The 24,150-nt window shown below is 42.1% G+C and overlaps 1 protein-coding gene across 5 annotated transcripts in view; it reads right to left on the bottom strand.

Annotated features, from left to right (window-relative positions):
- Positions 1 to 24,150, bottom strand: part of DPP6 (dipeptidyl peptidase like 6) — a 490,996-nt gene that overhangs the window by 258,914 nt on the left and 207,932 nt on the right. Inside the window, exon 1 of one of the 5 annotated variants that reach the window (XM_073002876.2) lies at positions 16,133 to 16,762. The exons of the other annotated variants lie outside the window; for them this stretch is intronic. Within the exon in view, the coding sequence (XP_072858977.2) occupies positions 16,133 to 16,183 (51 nt within the window). The 5' untranslated portion in view covers positions 16,184 to 16,762. Of the gene's footprint in view, positions 1 to 16,132; positions 16,763 to 24,150 lie in introns of those variants that run through there. 5 annotated transcript variants of the gene reach the window in all.

Raw genomic sequence — 24,150 nt, 5'->3', positions numbered from 1 at the left:
AGACTTTTACCCAAGTGGGGGCCCAATTGGTGAGGCTGCTTGAGAAATGGCTGTCGCAGGAGGGAACAGAGACCTATGAACAGCTTAAAGACTTGATAGCCCTGGAACAGTTCTATTCAGTCCTGCATGGGGAATTGAAATTCCAGGTGAGGGAAAGGAAACCGAAATCTGTGGCAGCAGCCGCAGAGATCGCGGATTTTATCTCCCAAATAAGAAAGCCCTTGGGTGAGGGGAAATCTGTAGGTAAACCCAAAGAAACCTACAGCAAGTACTCTCAGGGACCAGGGAAAAGCCAGCAAGGGGGAGGGGCCCATGGTGAAGGGAAGCCCTCAGGCATGAAACCAAGCCCTCAGAATTTGGAGGGAAAACCCAAACAAGAGGAGAGAGAATCAAAATACACCAGAAAATGCTATTTCTGTCAGGGAAAGGGTCATCTGATCTCAGAGTGTGAGAAATTGAAGCAGCTAAAAGGAATGGTGCCTCAGAATTCTAGTGGGACCAAGCCAAAAGCTGTGTTCTGTGTCCAGAAAGAGCAAGGCTCAGTGTCACAGAGGGAGCCTGTTGCCATAGCTACTCAGTCTGGAACAGCTACCTCTGCTGATCAGGCTGAGGAAAATGGTCCTCTGGTGGAGGTAAAGCGCTGCTTGCTGATAAAAACAGATTCTCAGTTGTTTGAGACAGCAGGGGTGGACGTAGGAATACTTGACCGTCAGTATAGGGGGCTGCGGGACACTTGTTCCCAGGTAACCCTGTGCCATCCAGATATCATCCCTAGGGAGTTTATAATCCCAAATGAGAGCATAAAGGTAGCAGGGATTGAGGGGCAGATAATCTCACTCCCAGTCGCAGAGGTACCTGTCAACTTTCAAGGCTGGAGGGGAGATTGGCGGCTAGCGATTTCATCGACTCTGCCAGCAGCCGTGCTCGTGGGAAATGACCTGGCTGAACATGTGAAACGGGTGCTAGTGATTACATGCTCACAAGCCACCACAGGGACAGTTCAGGGGGGTAATGATGAGCCAGAGACGGAAGCAGAGGGGAGTTCAGAAGCTGTGGTGGAAACCTTAACCACAGACAGCAGATTTGGACAGGAGCAAAAGGCAGATGCCACTCTCCAAAAGTGTTTTGAACAGGTGACTAACGCCCAGCTAACACCTGAAACCCCAGTGAGATTTCTGGAGAAAAAGGGGATTTTATATAGAGAAACCCTGAGGAATATCTCAAAAGGGGGAGATGGGATCCGAAGTCAGCTGGTGGTACCTGAAAAGTATCGCCCTATGATCTTAAAAAGGGGTCACTCTGACATGTTTGCTGTACACTTAGGGGTGAAAGGGCCCCTTGATTTGATCAAACAAATTTGGGAGCAGATCACCCAGGATGACCCACAAGACGTTGTGACTTACATAGACACCTTGATGAATGACCTAAGGAGAAATCTAGAGCTGGCAGCAGAAAACCTGCAAGCTCCGAAGGTCAGACAGAAAACATGGTATGACCACAAAGCTAGAGAGAGGCACTTTGACCCAGGGGAGGAAGTGCTTTGGCTTAGGCCCTGCAGAGGGAATAAACTGCAGCTCAAATGGGCAGGACCATATAGGGTCATTTCCAAGATGTCAGACCTGAACTACCTAATAGAGCAGGAGGAGAACCAAGCAAGGAGGGTGGTTCATGTGAATGCCCTAAAACCCTACTACAGAGGGGAACAGAGGGTTCTATTTGCTATAAAAGCAGCTGAGAGTGAGGAAGCTGAATTACCCTTCTGGGAGGGTAGAGGGGAAGTAAAATACAACCCAGAGGAGGTAAAGATCAGTCCTGCACTCACCCAAGACCAGCAGCAAGAACTAAAAATGCTGCTTAGCAAATATCAACAGGTATTTTCCAACAAGCCGGGGATAGTGAAGGGAGTGATGCATCGGATCCACACAGGGGATGCACCCCCGCAGGCAGTATCCCCATACCGAGTAACGGGACCCTATAGGGACAAGGTGCGGAAGGAGCTGGACGAAATGCTGAGGGAGAACATAATCGTCCCCTCTTCTAGCCCTTGGTCCTCTCCAATAGTCCTTGTGGACAAGCCTGATGGGAGCATTAGGTTTTGTGTTGATTACAGGAAGTTAAACCGTGTAACCACTCCTGATGCCTACCCAATGCCCAGGCTAGACAACCTGATTGAAACCATAGGGGGTTGTCGGTTCATCTCATCATTGGACCTGGTAAAGGGATATTGGCAATTAAGAATTGATCCCAGGGATCAAGAAAAGACTGCCTTTTGCAGCCCTTTTGGTCTCTATGAGTTTCGAGTCCTGAGCTTTGGTCTCAGAAATGCACCAGCCACGTTCCAAAGGCTGATGGACCAGACCTTGGCAGGGCTCAGTGACTTTACAGTGGCCTACATTGACGACATAGGGATCTTCAGTAATACCTGGGAAGATCACCTGATACACCTGGAGTTAGTGCTGCAGAGGTTAAGTGCAGCAGGGCTAACAGTAAAGGCCAGCAAGTGTCAGCTGGGTAGCCCAGAAATAAAATACTTGGGTCACATGGTAGGGGGAGGAATGATAAAACCCCTGGAGGCCAAAATAGCAGCTGTTCGTGATTGGCCTAGACCCAACACCAAGAAAAAAGTCAAATCATTTCTTGGGTTGGTGGGCTACTACAGAAAGTTCATCCCGAGGTTTAGCGAGATTGCGGCTCCGCTGACCGATCTGACGAGGAAGAAGGCTGATGACCGCATCCCGTGGACCAGCGACTGTGAGGCGGCGTTCCAGAGGTTGAAGGAGGCGTTAATCAACTATCCTGTCCTGCGTGCTCCAGACTTCGACCGGGAGTTCATAATCTACACCGATGCGTCTAACAGCGGGGTAGGAGCAGTTCTGTGCCAGGAGGATGAGAATGGTGACCAGCATCCAGTGTCCTACCTGAGTAGGAAACTCCAAAAAGGTGAGAGACATTTGGCAACCGTGGAGAAGGAGTGTTTGGCCATAGTCTACGCGATCCAGAAGGCCAAGCCTTACATCTGGGGAAGACATTTTATTCTGTGTACTGACCATTCACCATTGCAATGGTTAAAGACAATGAAAACCCACAATAGCAAACTTATGAGGTGGGCTTTGAACTTACAGGACTATGACTTTGAAGTGAAGGTGGTCAGAGGGTCAGTGAACTGTGTTGCTGACGCCTTATCAAGAAGACCTGAAGACTGAAGACGGCGAAAGAACATGGACTATATGTATATAATGAAGACAAAAAGTTAAAATGTACCTGGTTTTAAATTGGTTTGTATTAATAAAGGTAAAATTGATGTAATGCATATGGTAAATGTTTGAAATGCCTATTTGCTATGTTTAACTTGGAGTGTAAGTATATGTAAGTATTATAGGGTATGTATAACTGTTGTTGTATGTTTTATACAGGTTGTTTTTTTGGTGAAAAGCACCTTAGCTTTCCCCCTACAAAACAACTTATAAAGAGGGGAGGTGTTACATAACAGCACTGATGTTACCTGTCTGTCATGGGTTTGGAGGGAAAGTTCCATCCTATGGGGAGTGGAAGGCGGGACATCAGGAGGAGGGGCTGTACTGTATAAATATGTGATGCCTGTGTGGTGAAGAGTAGATGCTGAGACAAACTGTGAGACACTGGGTTGGGACGAAGCAGCAGCTGGGGAAGAAGAAGCTGTTGTGGGAGTCTGGGTGTCTGACAGGGTACTACTGTGTGTCAGAGTACCAACCTGATAAGTTCAGGTGTCTGTGGGTTAGCCAGAACTGATGGGTTCAGGGTCTGTGCTTTAAGTTAAAGGTTCTAGGTGAACCAAACTGTATGCTGGTGTGTGTGAAAATAAGCCACGTTACTTTATTTTATTCACCTGATTGCTTATTTTTCCCTGTGTGTATTTAAAATAAACTTTATTCTTTTTGTTGTTTAAAAATCCATCCCTGGTCTGTGTGACTTATTATAGGGAATGGTTGGTGGCAGCTTAGTAACTGTGTGATAGATCCCAGTAGGTCTGGGTTTGTCACACCTATCATTGTCAACATTCAGCCTTACCTTTTTACAATGCACTGGTGCCAGTATCCTGAAAGTGGCATCTTCCAGATTTCTTGAACTACAATTCACATCACCCCAGCTTGCAAAGACAATGGCGGGAATGATGGGAATTGTAGTATAGTATGCTGAGAAGGCACGAAGTTGGAGAAATCTGCATTACTACAAAACCATAAACATCCATCCATCCATCCATCCATCCATCCATCCATCGATTTGTTCTACTTCTTCACATATTTTACCACTTTTTAATACATGTATGTTTTAATGGGAAAAAAATCAGTTATTGATGCCATGGAATGATTCTCCACTCGTCATCTAATTCTGTGTGTGTGTGTGTGTGTGTGTGTGTGTGTGTGTGTGTGTGTGTGTGTGTGTGTGTGTGTGTGTGTGTGTGTGTGTGTGTGTGTGTGTGTGTGTGTGTGTGTGTTTATATATGTATCTCTCTCTGTGTTGGCATGTTTAGAAGCATATTAAAGAATTATTTCCTGTACAAAATATTCCGTCATTTGAGAAGTGCTTGCTCTTCCATCCACTCTCCTCTCTGCTCCAACAGCCATTCCTCTTTCCACCACGTTTGCTCTTGCTACGTTTTCATTCTATCTGCTGGGAAACCCATGGCTAGCACAGCATCCTCTTGGGATGCTTCTCTCTTCCATATGTCCATGACCTCGCCTATAGCAACAGCGCTCAAGAATTCCTCTGCTAACTGAACAGGATTTGGGCTTGTTCATCCTCCTGCTTCATGATTTAAAATAAACAGTTCCAGGCTTAACACAGGTGCCAGGACTGAAAAGGAATTCTCTCTTTTTGAAAAACAAAACAAAACTCTGTTTAAAAAACAGCTGTATAGTTTCCTGATTAGCCTCTATGGCCAGAGTCCAGTTGGTTACTTATGCTGGCATAAGGACACTGTAAAGCCCAGAGGTGCATTGCTACTTGTTAGCAAGTTGTTAACAAATTACTGCTTACACACTTCATCCTACGTGTAAAGTCATGACAATTGGTAGGTAAGAGGCAACACATTAACTAGTGCCAATTCATTGCTGCAATTTACACCACAGTATTTACTCAGGTGTAAATATCCTATATAAAATTCTGGTAGGTATTGAATAACTAATGTTCTGTTCTCAGGTACTTGCTTAAGATTTGGAATACAAATTCAACAAGAAGGCAAAAGACAAACTTAAACCCAACTAAACCTCTGGTCACACTAGGCTGGGAACTATTGCCTAGGAAAGTAACTTTTCCAATGTATGCTCCTTATCCTTTAATTGAGACTAGAAATGGCATGCACCTGTTTGTCTCAGTTCATCCCAGTTCGTAAAGTGGCAGAACAGGTGCTGCTGTTCCTCCTCCGCCGATCAGCCCCACGCCAGGCCCTACTTGCTTGCTTTTTCCTCGGCTAATCTCCCAGTCATGAGCAAGAGCCCAGACTTCTCTGGCCCCACCCTTTCCTCTGATTGGGAGATCAGCCAAGAGGGCGGGGCAGAGAAGCCTGAGCTGCTGCCAGGACTAGAAGATCAGTTGAGGAGGTGCAGGACCTGGTGAGTGGTTGATTGAGCCAGGAGAGGGAGGGGAGGAGAGCAGCAGCAACTGTGTTGTCTCCTTTATGAACTGGGATGAACTGGGACAAACTGGTTCACATCCACCTCTATTTGAGACCCATCTGGATAACTGTTTTGCCCTGTTTATCTACCTTTGAAATTATGCACAATGCAGGGTCACATTTTCATATATTTCTTTAGACAAATAGAGAACACAAAATCCTCTAATGTCCAGGTTCTCTAAATCTGGTTGAAAAACTGAGCTGATTACGATTCCAGCTGCTCTGATGCAAGCCTTTGAATATGACTATTAAAAAGCAAAATGAACAAAAAATAAAATTTCTATTCTCATGATCCTCGATATTATTAAAGAAGTTGGTGAATTAGATAAGTGCCCATTTTAAGTTGATTTATAGAAATGTAATGAACGTAACTCCTAATTTTTTATTATCTTGAATCAAATCAAATACTTTTCTGGTGCAGCTAATCTACTAATTGTCACTCAGAATTATATTTACCACAGAGTACCTATGTGTATTTGGGACCTGGTGGCACTGTGGGTTAAACTGCAAAGCCTCTGGGCTGCAAGGTTGAAAGATCAGCAGTTTGAATCTGAGTGAGCTCCCGTCGCTTGTCCCAGCTCCTGCCAACCTAGCAGTTCAAAAGCATGTAAAATTGCAAGTAGATAAATAGCTACCACCTCAGTGGGAAGGTAATGGCGTTCCATGTCTAGTTGTGCTGGCCACATGACCATGGAAACTGTCTACGGACAAACGCTGGCTCTATGGCTTGGAGACAGGGATGAGCATCCCCCCCCCAGAGTCAGACATGACTGGACTAAATGTTAAGGGGAACCTTTACCTTTACCTTACCTATGTGTATAAAACATTTTCACAATGCAAACCAATATTTATAACTAAGCCCAGCTATGCAACCATTTGCAAAGCCCCAAACGAATCTCATGGTTAAGTGTTATCAAGTTGTTTCTGATTTATGGTGATGTTATTAGGATTTTCAAGGTAAATTAGATGTTCACTGAGTAGCTTACCATTACCAGTCACTAACGAGTTTTCATAGCCAAATGGGTTTTTTAATCAAGGCCTCCTGCACCCTAGTCCAACATTATACACAACACCACACTGACTCTGCCCAAAACGTACACTGTCACACAAGTAGTATTCGGCTTTATGGGACTGTTCTGCCCTATGCATGAAACCTGTGCTTGCCATCTGTCTTATATCTTAGACATGCACATTACGGCAGTTTTATATTCCCTTCGTTCTCCAGGATATTTTCTCTCTAGTCCACTCATTGCACAGAGGAAAGTCATTACTGATGAACTCTCTATTCTGCTGAACAGTTTAGGACACAAACAGTAATACAGCAAATTTTTGAGTTGAACTTTGTAACTGTACACATGTGCAGCACAGCACAGCTCAGTTCAACCTGTGGAGAAAGAGAGCCAACAGTATCAAATATGACCAGCAATTTATGCACAAATCCTCTGCTATGCTCAGGGTCAATCCTTTGCCAGTGTTCCAAGGTCTGCAGTAGAGTTCACACTTCAAACAATGCCCCATGCTAGGAGAAAAATCCTCATCTTCAAAAGGCTTCACACTCTTTAGGAAGGTTTTTGTAGTCCAGAGAGTTCATACCTCTTGCGAAGTGCTCCTTCTTCAAAGTTCACCTAACCAGAGCATGGCTGCCTTCTATAACATATGTACAACAGTTATTTATTTCAGACATATACATTGCAAGCAGCTGGAATGGCTGGCTTAAATACAGTTTCTTAAAAATAAATCTAGCTAGATTAGTAAATTTTTGTGGCTGAAGCAGGCTGAACGTACCACTTGACCTGCACCAAAATAGATAGGAGTGATGGCTCATGTATAATTCAGGGCCAGAAATTCTAGCCTTTATGCAAAAGGGGAGAAATTGAACAAGGCAGCAACATCTTATTCATCTTCCCTGCTTTATCTTGATACCCTCTGGTGCTCTCTAAACCACATCAGGGATTTTTTAAAAATTAAAATTTAATATTTTTTAAAGCTCCCTCAAGGGTAAACTGTTGGGAGCAGAACTTACAGAAACTAGTTTGATAGTGGTAATCAAACTAGTTCCCATAGAAGCACACACACACACACATATTCTGGCTGGTGGTATGTGAGATTTGTAATTCAATAAAGTCAACTTTCGTATGCTGTGGCTCAGAGCCATAGGTGGCAACAGGTCATCCAACCTGTCTTGTTTCTCACACTCACTAACTCTTCCCTTCTCTCTGGTGGCTCAAAAGCAGACAATAGAGTGGAGCTTGACTCTTCTGCTTGCTCCTTCTCATCTGAAGACTGTTATGCAATCATGTTGTCTAATGATCTATCTAATTATGTGCAAATAGAACAGATGCCCAGACTGCTCACTCGGCGCTAACATCCGGAGAGAAACAGTTTCAAATTGGATCACTGTGTGAAAAGTCAAGAATCCAGCAAAGATCTTTCATGCCTCCCTCTAACAGTAACACGAAAATTCTCCAGTCACAAAATCCTAAGGCCAGTGCCACCCGCCTATAGGATAACCTATGTTATAACTGCCATCAAGCGGGAATCAATTTATATGGCTAATAGGGATTTCAAGGTAAGGGTGCTATTAAAGGAATGGTTTTACCAGTTTTACCCCCCTGTGGGTTTCCATAGTTGAGTAGGCATTTGAACCCAGATCTCCTAAGTCCAGTTTGTACTCTATACGACACTGGGGATCACCAAGATGATAAAACAAACTACATAATGACTAGGTCAGACCCATCCCCCCCCCCGGACCCATTTTGGCTTTAATCTTGAACTGTAGGAAGTTCATTTAGTAAGAGTCAGGAGATATTTCAATCAAAGCAGGGTTTCTCAAAACAGACTGAATCTGTACCTGAACTCGCTCAGAGCTTCAGAAGCAGCTTTGACGTATTTGACAAAGCAGGTCCCTCTGCTCACTACAGAAGGAGAACAGCAGGGCAGAAAGGAGGGACCAGCAGCTCTCCTTCAAAACCTAGTAGATGTTCTGTCAGGCTCCTCAGATCCTAGTGCTCTGGAGCATGGAGGGTGTAAAGCAGGTTGTTCTATTGTCCAGTACTCTTTGATAGTTCTCTTTTCCAGCAGCAAGAACATTAGAAGAGTTTTTGCAGAACCCGTAAGACTCAGGAAGATGTATGGTTTGATGCTGGCTCGGAAAACGCTGAATGATCAAGTCCTCCTGCCTCTAGAACAGCATGTTCTAGTCCATCATTTAATCTCTTTCTATTGCACTTTCAGTGACTTTGGTGTCAGGTAAGGTGGAAGGGGGACGTGGTGGCACTACCGGTTAAACCACAGAAGCTTCTGTGCTGAAAAGCTCAGAAGACCAGCAGTCGTAAGATTGAATCCACGTGATGGAGTGAGCTCCCATCCACCTGTCCCAGCTCCTGCCAACCTAGCCATTCGAAAGCACGTAAAAATGTGAGTAGATAATTAGGTACCACCATGGTGGGAAGGTAATGGCATTCCGTGTCTAGTCGTGCTGGCCACGTGACCATGGAAACTGTCTATGGACAAACGCTGACTCTACGGCTTGGAGACGGGGATGAGCACCGCCCCCTAGAGTCGGTCACGACTGGACAAATTGTCAAGGGGAACCTTTACCTTTTAGGTGGAAATAGAAATGTCTTGGACTGTTTTTCATTCATTAAATTTCCCTATTTAGCCCGTACACCTATCTGTCTTAACAAAATGTTTGCTTTCTTGTCTAAGGACACATGAAAGCAGAGAGAGAGAGAGAGGAGGAGGAGGATAAAAGGAAGCAAACAGTTTTTCTTTCACAAATTTGAAGACTTCCATAAAAACCACTGCAGCCATCCTTCAGAAATGTTGCAGATTCTTCAGCTAGACCAACTTCCTGCGGCAGGCATGAATCACCTTGCTCCTGCAAAAAAGCCACACAAAACCCAATAGAGATTTCCATGTATTCCTTCCTGCCTGCAATGTCTAAATCTGCAATGGCTGTTCTTACACAGAACCATCTGCACTTATTCATTTGACATTTGGCAGGCTTTCTCCCCTCAAAAATGGCAACTGTCCAATCCATACAATTCTACCAGGATAAACAGTGCCAGCCAGTATTGCGGTGGATGAGGAGGTACAGTTAAAACTCATCCATGATGGCATATATTGAATTAATCTGTGCTAACAGCCATCTCAATGGATTTGGAAAAACAGTACACAAAGTAGCTATGTAAAGCCAGCTTGCAGTGTGTGTGCCAACACGATGAGCTTAGTCATATTTAGTGTAGAGCTTCTGAAAAGCAGAAGCTGTAAGTTAGTCAGTTGCTAAGAGCGTTACTGTGGTAAGTCCTGTGTTAACCTTGGTGCATCTGCTCTAAACATGACTACATCTAGATCAACCCACTGAATCACCTTTGTTTGCAATCAAAGTGACTTACAATGGAGCTGTGACTCATAGAGTGACACTGAAGGCCAAGCTTTCGTCAAAACGGTGCAGTCTATGTCTGTCTCTAGGTGTAAAATGTAGAATATTGCTTGCATTAATCCACTGACAATAAATGGACAAATAATTACAGGATGTTTTCCCCCCAAGTCATTAAAACATAGAATTGTCTACAAATAGCTACTTCAGGACAACATCCCCAATTCCACTGCAGAATTGTGACAGAGTTCCCTCTATCTTAGCAACAGGCTGAAAAATGGCATTACATAAAGCCATCTGTTAATGCAAGCGACCAACCACCCGCGAAGTCTTCTACAGTACCAAGTTCTTGAACCTGCTTCCTTATGACAACTGAAGGTAACCAAAGGGAATTAGAAACGCAACTTCAAAAATATTCCTTGGTAGTGAAATAAACTGAAAACTACAAAGATAACCACAAGATAGATGGCAAAAGGAACAGCTGAAGCCCATGAAGTAAAAAAATAAAATAAAATCAGTATCTCAAAAATATTATTTAAGGTGTTGCTACATAATTAAGTAGATTTGTTCTAAATAACACACAGGGTTAACTGCAAACTTTTAAGGCAACACATTAATGCTGACCTGGTAAGGACTCTGGACGAAGGGGAGAGCAAGGCACGGAATGTCTTTTCCTGTTGCTTCCCTAGACAGCCTGGAGATGCTGGGAGTTGGACAGCATCTAAATAGCAGTAGTTGGGTGAAGACAGCCCGAAGCCAACACCTGAACTGCCACATTTTCCTCCTTTTTTCTGCAGGTTTTTTTTGGGTCCCCTTACCTGAATACAGGTAACAATAATTAGAGATGGGCATGAACTGCTGATTCGGTGATTCGCATCAGTTCATTTTTCAGCCAAAGAGGTGTTTGGCAGTTTCCAACCCCGCCTCCCCCAGTAACAGCCCACTCAGAGGCAGTGCCCAGAGGAGGCAGGCCAGTAAAGCCTCCTCCGGGCACCTAAAATAATAATAATAATCATGTTGCCATCAAGTCAATTCTGATTTACGGCAAACCTTCTCAGGTAGAGAATATGCAGAAGTGGTTTACCATTGCCTCCTGGGCATTTTGGCACAGTGCAGCTTGCTCAAGGCCACATAGGTTGGCTCTTCCCCTAGGAGGCAAAGGAGAGAAATCAAACTCCTGACCTCTGGGTTCACACCTAGATACCTAACTCAACGAACTATCCTGCCAACAATTCTGAGAACAGGATTCCTCCCTTGTGTAGCTTTGCATTTCAACTAAGATTTCACTGGTTATTTTTTCATCCTATTATGAATGGACTTAAACTATATCTTTATAACAGTCAAAATGCAAGATTGAAAAAAAAATATTAAAAGATCCACATGTTTATTTCTGCCTTAATATTTAATATCAGTATTTTCTAAAGATTCTTGCTTCTGGAAGTAAGAATGGAACGTGTGTTCAGAGTGCATACTTGGTTATTTTTAAAAGATCAAAATGTAGTGTTGTGGGTTTGACACACCAATGCAAATAGCAAAGGATCTGCACCAGTGTAGAGAGGTGTAGTCAGTACAGAGATAGAGCAGGTAGCCTAGATTTTTAGATTAGGCATCCTTCAGTCTCAAGAGACGATGGTAACGTGCTCTGTGTGGAGGACTTGGAACAGTGTCTAGTGTGGCTGAGAAGGCCAATTCGAGAGTGACCATCCCTTCCACACTGAAGACAAATACAATCTGTGCCCCATCCAGCTCCCTGATTTTGCTGGTTTCGGGACTTCCTCTTTGCCTCGGCCTGCTGGACAAGGGTCTCTTCAAATTGGGAGAGGCCCTGATGCACCTCCTGCCTCCAGGCTGAATGCTCAGATGTCAGGATTTCCCATCTGTTGAGGTCCATTCCTAACGCCTTCAGATCCCACTTGCAGATATCCTTGTATCGCAGCTGTGGTCTCCTTCTGGGACGATTTCCCTGCACTGTTTGCCAAATCTCCATAAAGATAAATATGCTCAGGCTTTCTTCATCTTTGATCATGCCCTGTTTCTTTTTGCCCTTCCATTTTAAGTACAGAACGGCATATCTGCAAATGTGAAAGCCAACTCTAGGGCTTCCCTATCTAAGTTTAGGGTTCTTTATCCTTTGCACTTTCCTTAAATGGATATTCTTGCTAATAAACAGGAAGCATCATTTTTGCCTCATACCACTGTCCAGAGTGGCTATTTTATTCAGAAGTCACAAGGCTGCTCCACTCTGTCAGTGAATCTGTGAGCAAATACCATAATCCTAACACAGTTCCTTAATAAGCAAATCATAAACCTGAAACAATAAACATATGGGATGCTACATTTTCCTCAGAAGCCAAAGAATTATTTCCTAAACTCTGAAACATTCTTTCATTCCAAACTCAAGGAGAATTATTCTATAACACATGCATTCATTCCAAAAATTGTCACTGCAGGCGAGAACAACTTATTACGTACATGTGTAACTATAATAAGTCATTTTAGTCTATTGAGCAAAACAATCCATTAAAATAGTGCCTAAATACTTCTCTGTATGATTTACCGCAGTAGGCACTCTGCTGCCTAATGCAGAGATGTAAATTACACATTTTCTAAACAAAGATTTTATGCAGAGCACATAATATTTTCTCTACCCTTTCAGAACCGAGGCAATAGAGGTTCATGACTCTGCTGTTGATCACTAATGATACTTCATTGAACCACTGTCCATTAGGAACAATGACAGTGGTCGCATCCTTAAGTCTTCGGAGCACTGCAAACATGTTGATCAAAAGGCTTTACAGTGGAGAGCTCAGAATGTCCACATGTCTGAAGCAATCTGTCAGGTTCAGATGAATGGTGATCTGAATGGCAGGATGGTGGCCAAGATAAAGAAAAAAAGGAGCCTGGAGGAAGGCTCTCGATGCATATGACAGCCAGCGACAGCGTAAGAGACACGTTTTAGGCTAGCCGCATAATGCAGGAAGGGCACCTTCAACAGGTCGGAGTGGTGGCGGTGGTTTTCTTGCAGGGGGGCCATATAGACTGCACAAATTAACCCCCTAAGGGGGAAAAAACTAAAAATGGAAGTGGTTTCAACTTCAGTTGTGGCTTTGGATGGTGGACATTTCTTAGCGCTAAAGGGTGCAGAACTGCAACCTATTTAAAAGGTAAATCGCTGATCCGGAATGCTTTGAGGGGCAGTTTTTGCTGAAAGGAGAGAAGGTTGGGAAAGCCCCAGGTCACAACCTGCTGATTCTTGAAGTAGATCTTAACCCCGTAGAATGGAACGGATCTGAACAGTAAATGCCTGGTTTGAGCTTTTTACATATATTTATTTAAATAGATACAGTTCCCTGAATCCCAAAGAGTGTAGGGCCGTGGTCCATTCTGTCTGTGGGATTTTGGGTGGTAACAGTTGAAAAACAAACGTTCCCTGTCTCCAAATCGGCACAGAGAAGGAAGAAGAAGAAGCAACAGATTTATTTGGCTGCGGTGATCTAGGCCACCTTGAGAGCCTTTTTATTCTGAAAGGAAGCATATATTATTTAAAATAAAAACAGTTTTAAAATGCAGTTGTTAGAAATAGCCTACTTTTTGAAGCATAACTGCAAAGCAACTTAAGCCCAAAGGTTTAAGGAACCGAAAAAGCTCATTTGTATGGTTATTATATTGATTTGCAAGGTGCTATAATGAGGTTTTAATGCCCAATCCAGACATTGCCACCTCCCATGATGGGCTGGCTGTATATTTTATTTCAACTCTACCTCTCAAAATTCTCTTCTGGTGAGATTTTTTTCCCTTTTGGCCTCAAACAGGAAAAAATGGTATTTTGTCCAAACTTCTCTTCCCTCATTCTCTAGAAGTTAACCTATTTAACTTGAATGTGTCATATTTTAAAAGTGTGATTAATTTATTAGGCCATGGAAGCAACAGGAATCCTGTTACTAATATTGCCCCAGCATATTAAGGCTAAAATCCTGTTGCTTAGCATAGTAAATTGCAATCAGAATAGGTACATGGACTCAGTGGAGATCTGGAGAGTCAACCTCTCCATACATTCCACTGATTCAATGAACCTATTCTAGTTTCAGCTTACTATGCTAAGCAACAGGATTTCAGCATGAATGTCCTCGCTCCTCATTATAGTGGGAAAGTAAGGCTGCAATAGAAGTATACTCACCCATGTCCCACCTTTACAGAGTATTATCATCATATAGCAATGATTTCTACAGTAAAATAATATCAATGTCTGTGTTCCTGTGGACATCAGCCTACTTTTCAGAGTTTTATTCCAACTGTTTTTAATAGCCTTGCTTCCTAAAATCCCACAGTTTCAAATATGCAGCCTAGCCAGATTGCATTGCTGCTTCACAATTTCAGCGGTGGTATACCGAATTGAGTAACCTGTGTCAATCCCAAATCAGATTTAGGCTGATATTTTTTCCAGCCATCTTTTATATTTTGAACAACTTCAACTGATACAACACAGCAAAATATACCAAGCTAGACAACTGTCTGAGCAGCGGTGTAGAGAGGAGCCAGGACTCACAGTGTCCAAGCCCTGGGACTTTCTGAGTCCCAGTAACTACGAAATAACTACTCAGTCCTTAGCCCTTCTCTGGTCTCTCTGAGCTTATGGGAGAAAACTAGATTTTCCTGGAAACAGTGTGATGTTGCAGGCTTTCACTGTTGTAATGCAGACATTTGAGGGTGCTGTGATCTTTATTGGGAAATTAAGAGCCATTAACTTCACGAAAGCCCTGTTCTTTATTTATCAATACAGACAGTACTGGCTTATTCATTTTTTCACTCTCCTTATTGGAGGTGGGGGGAACATGGTTATGAGGACTATCACGATAAGTACCTACACTTCTAAATTTACCACTGCACATACTATAAATCACTTCTCAAACCAGGATGAGATATAAGCTTGGGGTCGATTGCTATTTGTCTTTAAAATTCAGTGGCTTGGTGGTATTGGAAGAGGCATAGGTATTCCGTTGTTACAAGTCTTTGTAACTGATTTCTATTGATGTTTCGGGGTTGTAAAACTTCCCACTTGCAGACTAAATAGGAAGAAATCAATGTAAAGATAAAAAACACCAGGAGAAAAATCACTTGTTGCATGTACCCCATAAAATGCACTTCTGTCACAGGAATAGCTGTTCTTTCATTAACATAGGAATGAAGATATAGAGCAGCTAGAGCTAACGGGTCTTCTTTTAACCCCACTGAGCTGCAATTGTCATAAATCATCACCAACACCACTATCATCATCTTAGAACTACAGAACTGGAAGGGACTCTATGGATCAACGAGTCCAGACCCTATAAAGAAGGCACAGTGGGGAATCCAACTCCCAGCCTCTTGTTCCAGGTGCCTAAACCACTGAACTATCAAACAATTCATATTACAGTATAAACCTACATATGGAGGCAGTGCCTTATATCTTCCAATCTTATAATCTGCAGAGCTGGAAGGGATCCAATAGATCATCGAGTCCAGCCTGTCTCAAGGAGGCACAGTGGGGAATCTCCAGCCAGATGCCTAAACTACAGTTGAACAGCAGTTCCCTCAAAATATCACCAGTCTTTTCACAACTCTGTATATTTCACTTCTTTAATTGTCCTTTAGCTCGTAAAACCAGAAACCAAACACAATTCCCCCAACATAATTCCCTGTTCCTAAAATCATTTTTTGCCCTCATTTTTTGATGACAAGTACTGGAGAGATTTTAATAATCAGGGATTTTTAAACAGACCAGCTATGCTGCGGACTTCTTAAACCGTATTTTAGCAGCTGCATTTAAGCAAAACAACTGCAGAAGAAATCTGTTTAGCTTCTTCAAATAACATGCTTCTGGACTTATAAAAATGGAAACACAGAGAAATACTTTTTTTTTCCAACTAGGATTTATTTATTTATTTATTTATTTATTTATTTATTTATTTATTTATTTATTTATTTATTTATTAAAATGATGTTATTATTTTCTTAAAGTTATATATGAACTTGCATTTGTTATTTCCTACCAGCAGTAGAAAATCTCAAACTTTCTTATCATTTAAAAGAGAAAAAAACCAGGTTGTTATTTCACTTACCTTCCAAATTTTTTTAATTCTGCAGGCTCTCGAGAATTTTGCTCTGTTCATTCCCAAAGTCTTCGGTTGCAGTATATATCCTATACAGTGCAAGGCTGACTGAAAAAGCACGCACACAAAAGTAGACAACTATATATGTTCTTGAAAGTAAAAGGCACTCCTTAGCTTTTAGTGCTCCTTCCAATAGCTGCGTAGTTCAAAGCTCAGCATAAAATAGCCAATAACGGGACGTGGCATCAGCAGAGGGAAACTCTCCAGAGAGAGAATAAGGTACCATACTTCATCCGACTGATGCTAGATGCCAGTCAGAGCAGAAGTAAAGTTGTCTTTTCGCTAGACATTCAACCTTACGAAGAATCGTGAAATGCAATGCAGTTTTCAGACACAGTTCACAGCTGAACTCCTAAATTTACTTACAGACTCTCTTAATCCTGCTTTTAAAAAATATAAATCCGCCCCAAGTCACATGGAATTGAAGGCACGCTATTGCAGAAAACGTCTGGAATAATCTGCAATGAAATAATGTGCTGATAAGGAGACGTTCCTCATATAGTAGCTTCTAGGATTTTACATGTTGCTAATGTTCCTTGCCCTAATTTCAGCAAATGGCAAATGAAGGAATTAAGAGCTTTATAAATTGAATGTGTGTGCGCCCATGTGTGTAGAAATTTGGGGTGGGTGGGGGAAAATCCAAAACCCAAATGCCAGCTTTTAACAGGCCAGACATCTAGACTATGCAACAGTGGCTGATCCTCCCAACAAGCTGAAGTAGACCGGCGAGGGTTCAAGGTAATCTGCCATAGGAAAGGCTTCACACATCCACCAGGTGGTGAGGAAAAGGGCAACATAGCCCAGCAGTCATTACAGCTTATAGCAGAACCCTCTTACTTCCATTTCCTTGCAATCCGTCATGTCTCATGACTGAAAACCATATCCAAAGATAAAGAACCTTCTTTGGGTCCCTAAATGGCCTACGTACTTCACAGAGGAAATCTCATTGTCTAAAAGGGCTGTTAGAGGACAATCCTTCATTCAAAGACAATGTTTACGGGAAGGTACTGTACATCCAATCCAAGCCTGCTTTAAAAATGAAAGTATCTGAGGAAGGAAGAAAGTGAGAGCAGGGGCCCTTAATCTGGGCAGAGGCAGAAGGAGCAGCTGATGCATCAAAAGGATGCAATCCCTGCCTCCCGCTCCATGCCTCAAGGCAGCAGCTATCCTAATTTTTGTGCAAGTGATGCAAAAAACTGGTTCTTGCCAGAACTTTCATTCTCATTACTGACAACAAGAATGAGACCAATGAAGATTTGCAGCTGTAATTACACAGGTGCCCCCAGACATTTGTTGTTATGTTCCATCAAATAGGAATAAACTCACAGAGACCCAAAAAAGGTGAAATATTTAAGAAATGGCTTTTACGAATTCTACACCCCCAGCAAGTTTCCATGGCTAAGGGAGGACTTGAATACAAGCCCAGTTTACGGCAGTGCAATATTTTAGTGTGGTTATCCATTTCATCACACTGAGGACAATCCTCTTTTTGAAGTTATCTTCCATTTGAAAAACTATCTAGTCCACGTCTGATTTCAAGATGTTTTTCAATAAAAGTTTTTATTCAACTACAGTAACAGATACCGCTGCATTAAAAAGCCTCTTGAGTGAGATGACCTGCAAATCTGCTGTAACTCTTTTTGAATAGTTTCCTGTTCACCTTATAACATAAATAACAATACATGATTTTATGTAAGAGAGTGTACTCTTTTTTTTCCCGGTTTGTTGATATGGAAGTAGTCCTCTTATGCAAATATTGAGGCTAAATTGTAATTTCAACATTCAAGCAGAATAGAACAGGGATTATATTTTATAAAAATTACTTTATCTACAACTAAATTTCTGAAGTGCCTAAAGAGTATGCAAGGGTTTCATTAACCATAGCTATAATAGGATTCTGGTTTTATATTGAAAGACCTGCTCTCCACTCATCTGAGGCTGAGAAAAAGAATTACATTTCATTAAATGCCTTATCCCACATTAATAATGAGTTCTGAAATATTCCACCTAATATGTTCAAAGTGGGATCCAAATATCATTTGACAGCATTGAACAAGGTGTCATTCAACTGTATCTCATTTAAAAAAATGAGGGAGTGGCCTCATTCACATTCTTTTCCTCTTGGGTAAACAGAATATACAACAATTCATGGAGTCATATCTTTCAATAGTTGTACCAAAGTTATGAGTATGGATATAACTACTTACTTGTAATTAATTCATTTATTCAATAAATATGGTATAGCTCAGTTACATTATCATTGTAACTTAAGAAGAGATAACATCACTCTTGTTTGCAGTGGAGTTTGGAGTACAAATTGAGGTTGCCACCAAGAAATCAGAGGATGACCGAGACTTATAAGGGTAGCTATGAAGAGAGTAGAGGAAATGTTGAAGTATAAGGATTTGACATTAGAGACCAAGCCAAGATCATCCGTACTGTGGTATTCCTAATTACTGCACACTAAAGTTGGGCAATGAAGGAAGCTGACAGGTTGAGAAGAAGACGCATTTAAAGTGGTGGTGTTGGAGGAGAGCTTTAAAGAGATTATGGACTGCCAGAAAGACAAATAAATGGGTTCTAGATCAAACCGAGCCTGAATTCATTCTACAAGCATGGGCCTATTATGAGAAGATGAGACTCTCTGGAAAAGACAATAACACTAGGAGAATTTGTACACAATAGTAGTAGAAGAAGAAGACCTAAAGGAGTCAACACCGTACTAGCATGGCCAGGGACAACTGATCCAATAAAAATTCTGAGCAGAGTCATTACTGATAAGACCTTTTGGAAGTTATTAATTCGTAGGGTTGCCATAAGTCATGAACATATAACAACAACCACTCTTAGGTAATACTAGCACAGAACATCATCTGTAACTAGGTTTTACTGCTAAAAAGACTGGTTTTTGTTTTTTTTTTAAAAGTAGATTTCCAAGTTCTGCTTAAGATGCAAGACTACTGCACACAGCAACTCAATTAGCACAGTTAAATAGGACACAGTTTCAGGAATAAACATTCTCATGCTTCTGCTGTGAAGCTACTGAATAATTTAAGTATATCTGCAGTAAGCTATCACATATCACACAAACCAGGTAGAGTTGAATTTCCCATCAATTATATGCAGACATGAGTTTCAGATAGCAGGCAATGAAGCCTGTAAGCTTGTTTTATATTTATTCTACTTGTAACTACATCTAGTTGTGGAAGTGAACTGGATAAACCTAAACATCTGGAAGACATTTTCCCACAATACTTGGGTATATGGTAGAACTTAAATGTGCACAATAAAATGCATCATTTTGGATATGTTTAAAAAGGAAATTTCAAATTAACTAATCAAGCCCATGCCCACTGCATTTACAACCAGCCCTTCCTTTGGGGAGTACCGAAGCATTTATATTGGGCTTGGGAACCATTTTCCACCAAATGTTTCATCACGGTTCAGATATCTGATATCAGATATGAGTTCCTCATTGTGCTTCCTTCACAGGAGCAGGACTCAAACATCCACACGATCCCTTCCAGCTCGGCAGTTCAATTATGATGATGACAATCATCATCATCATATACCTCCCATCAACTCCACCCAGCTTGACCAATGGTAAGGGAGGGTTTCAATCCAAAACATCTGGAGGGCCAAATATTCCCTACTCTAGTTTACCTGATCTCTGTTCAAGCAATAACCAAACTGAGAAGCTGTCCAGGTTTCATACAGATGGGAGGATCACTTTCCTTGTAATGTTACCCTTCCTGGCAACTGTCAGATGGGGAAGGAAAGAGAGCTGGAGCCTCCCCATTGGACTCAGTGGGGTCAACACCATACTAGAATGGCTGGGGACAATTCTGCTGTTGATAGCTATGGGGAGATGATGGGGCATCACCAAGATTCTCTGAGTTGCCTTAACTTCTCCTAAGGTGGCTTGTGGCCCAAGTGAAGTGGATGGCATGTCACCCACTAACTGGGTGCCTATGGCTTCTTTCTGCTAGAGGACATACTAATACTTTTAAAACTGTGAATGTAGCCCCCACTCTCTCTTTCTTTCTCCCCCTCCTCTCTGGCATTCTCTCTCTCTCTTCCTCTCTGGAAGAGAGAAACTGTTCTGGACCCACCTTTCTGTTCTATATACCCTACTCTGCTTTCCAAAACATTAAAATAACAATCTTCTTAAATAAGATGTGTAAGGACACTGGGACCGACCGTGTGGGCACAACCAACTTCTCAAATGGGTTTCTGTTTCTCAATCAAACACTTCCTCTTCAAGTATTCCCTACTTTTGTTATTGTCAGCAAAATGACCTTGTGTCATGTATTTGTTCTTCACTTGTTCTGAAGGATGAAGGTTTAAGATCCACTCGACACAAATGAGAAAAGGACAGGGAGACCTTCACTCTTGACTGCCAGATTCCCCAAGAATCAATGGTGCCTGGTTTGAAATGAAGAGATTTGCAAATTGAGCAGCCGCTAAATGCATCAGTGTTAGAGCTAGTTAGCCTACTTGACTCCTACTTGTTAAGGGTTATTTAGAGCACTGGAGAGGGAATCCAATCCCTGGCATAGAAGCAGCATGTTAAGCTGGAAAGAATGAAGGGAGAAATTAATACAAATATCCATCACCTTCCCACTTGGATTGAGCTCTCTTTCACTAGCTGGGTTCAAACATTACTGAAAGCAATAAGGCAGGGCTGTGAAGTAGAAACTCCAGTCCAGGGCTTTCTCATTCAAATTAGTCACCAATTACAACTCCTGGTAGGCTTCCACCTTATGAAATACTTTGTCCTGATCTGCAAACTCTCATATCCTACCTTTATTCCACTTTCCACGTGTTTAATTTTCCGAGTGATTATTATTGAAAGATCTCAGACTGGCAAGAAGGCTCAACTTATTTTTTTTCCCCTGCGCCCTATCCCTTCCTGCTTCCTGGCAGAACTTACTCTTTAAAAAAAAAAGAAAAGAAAAGAGAAAGTTCACCTACAGATCTGAGTCAAGTAGCTTGTTTCTTATCTGATGTCCTTTAGTTTTCTACCTTTGTTTATTGCACTTTGCAGGCAAGGTTTGTTGTGAATGTTAATAGGCTTCAAGCTGGGGCATTATTATTTTAGAGTTGCTGAAGCTTTGATCAAGGAGGAAATTGGCCTCCTGCTAAAGGCAAGCAAAACACATTAAATACCTATCAGAAGAGCAGGGAAGAAGTAAGTGAGGCTAATTATTTCTCCAGGAGAACAACATAGTCCTTTACTCAGAGTTTCAGTGTTTCTAATTTTCACACAGAAAGGTGAGCCCTTTTCCAGTTCTCATTTAGTGCATCCTTCAGGCCAATTTAAATCCAACATTTTCACACAAGTCTGAATACTATATTTCAACAAGTTGATGCTTTGCTTTTGGGCTTGAATTTGTGCAATTGACTTATAACCTTATGGGAATACTCAACTATCCTACAAACTACACCAGAGCACAGACAGAGTTCTGACTCCTGTCCTCTGAAGATGCTGGCCACAGAGACTGGCGAAACGTTAGGAAGAAAAACCTTCAGAGTACAGACAAACAGACGAAAAACCTACAACAACCATCGGATCCCGGCTGTGAAAGTCTTCGAGAATACATTGACTTATAACCGTTAAAAAAAAATCTAATGACATACAGTGGTGCCTCGCTTGATGACGTTAATTCGTTCCAGAGAAATCGCTGTAGAGCCAAAATGTCGTCAAACGAAATAAAAAACCCACTGAAACACATTGAAAACCATTCAATGCGTTCCAGTGGGCTGAATACCTGCTCGTCCAGCGAAGATCCTCCATACGGCAGCCATTTTCTGGTGTCTGTTAAGCGAAAAAGCCTTCCTAAAAACAGTGGGGGGCCATTTTCTTCACCTGGTGGCCATTTTGATCATCGCAAAGCGGAAAAATCCCATTTAAACCATCGTTTTGCGATCGCAAAAGTGATCGCAAAAACCTAATCGTACAGCAATTTCCTCATTAAGCGAGGCAATCGTTAAGCGAGGCACCACTGTATAGGCCCACATTAGATAATCATTTTAGCCTTCATAAATCATTGTTTATGAATTTTTGAATATGCACCACGGCTGAGCATTCCTTCCCTGTCCCCTCTCCATGTTATTTTCCTGGTACATGTAAACATTTATCCAGAACACTGTGGTTAGCTCCTGAACACTCCTGATAATTAATGCAGAGGCAAATTTTACAGACTCAGAATTAGGGATTAAAAAACAAAAACAAAATGTAATAAACTACACTTTAATGATACTTAGATGGGAAAGATTGTAGTTAGCACCTGCTGACAAGTCTGCTCCACATGTGTGTGCTGTGTATGGGCAACCTCTATGCCTCTACTCTACTTCCTTCAGCCTGTTTTGGTTTTAGATCAAGCCTGGATTAGACAGGTGTTCAAACAGAGCTAACTTGCAAAAAGGAGCATAGCCAGACAAAACCAAAACATCCCTCACTCAGTGAATCAATTAACAGAACACAGGAACATGAGGACTGTACTTAGACTTTGGAGAGCCAGGTTCTCACCTCTTTGTTGTTGTTTAGTTGTTAAGTGGTGTCCAACTCTTTGTAACCCCATGGACGAGAGCATGCCAGGCCTTCCTGTCTTCCACATGTTGGTCGCTTCGATGACACTGTCCAACCATCTCATCCTCTGCCGTCCCTTTCTCCTCTTGCCTTCACACTTTCCCAACATTAGGGGCTTTTTCAGGGAGTCTTCTCTTCTCATGAGATGGCCAAAGTATTGGAGCCTCAGCTTCAGGATCTGTCCTTCCAGTGAGCACTTAAGGTTGATTTCCTTCAAAATGGATAAGTTTGTTCTCCTTGCAGTCCAGGGGACTCTCAAGAGTCTCCTCCGGCACCACAATTCAAACGCATCAATTCTTCGGCGGTCAGCCTTCTTTATGGTCCACCTCTCACTTCCATACATCACAACTGGAAAAAACATAGCTTTGACTATGAGGACCTTTGTCGGCAAGGTGATGTCTCTGCTTTTTAAGATGCTGTCTAGGTTTGTCATCTTTTTCCTCCCAAGAAGCAGACGTCTTTTAATTTCGTGGCTGCTGTTACCATCTGCAGTGGAGCCCAAGAAAGTAAAATCTGTCATATCATCCCCTTCTATTTGCCAGGAGGTGATGGGACCAGTGGCCATGATCTTAGTTTTTTGATGTTGAGCTTCAGACCATTTTTTGCTCTCACCTCTACAGAGCCATAAAATTTACCCAGTGATCTGGACCTGTCAATCTCTTTCTCTCTCTGTCCTCTCTTTGTCAGCCTCAAGGTTGCTGTGAGGATAAAGTGAAGTGCCAGCTTGCCACGAGTTTATTTGAGGAGAGGCAGGATATGAACTCAATAAATAAACTGCCTGTGGGGCCTTTTAGAATAGCCAGATGTTCTAAAATGACATTTAAAATGAACCAAAATATATACACATGAGCAAGTCACATACAACTGGGAGCCTCTACTAACAGCTAGGAGCAGCATAAGCTCCTTAGGATCACAGAGACCCATGTTCAAACCTCCTGCTTTGAACAAAGCTTTCTGGTGGATGTCAGGTCACTGTCTCTGTCTCCCTCTCTCTCTAGTTTACCTACCCTATAGGCTCAGACAAAACTGAGAAGAACTATGTGTTCTATTTAGAGTTCCATGAAGGAAAGTCAGAATATGAATGAAATAAGCAGCTGTTGGATGTTTAAAATCTTAGGGGTAACCATTCACCCCTACTTTGGGAGTGAGATGATCCCCCATCGGTACATGGCTTGCTTATACTCAAAGTATACCGCTTTAACCTTTCATCTTTAATTAAGGCAGATACAAAACCCAGTACAGTAGCTTAACTAAGTCTTGAGAACAACCAGACTGGCAAGACGTCCATTTAAAGCACTTAAAGTGAGTCACTGATGGGTCTGTTTTACCAATTTATTCTGGGAGCAAGAAATGGAATGCTTGTATGTATGCCTCC

This window comes from Pogona vitticeps, chromosome 6, assembly GCF_051106095.1.
Source record: "Pogona vitticeps strain Pit_001003342236 chromosome 6, PviZW2.1, whole genome shotgun sequence".
Lineage (NCBI taxonomy): Eukaryota > Metazoa > Chordata > Lepidosauria > Squamata > Agamidae > Pogona > Pogona vitticeps.
The sequence above is the reverse complement of the archived record's forward strand: the minus strand, read 5'-3'. Positions and strand labels throughout refer to the sequence as shown.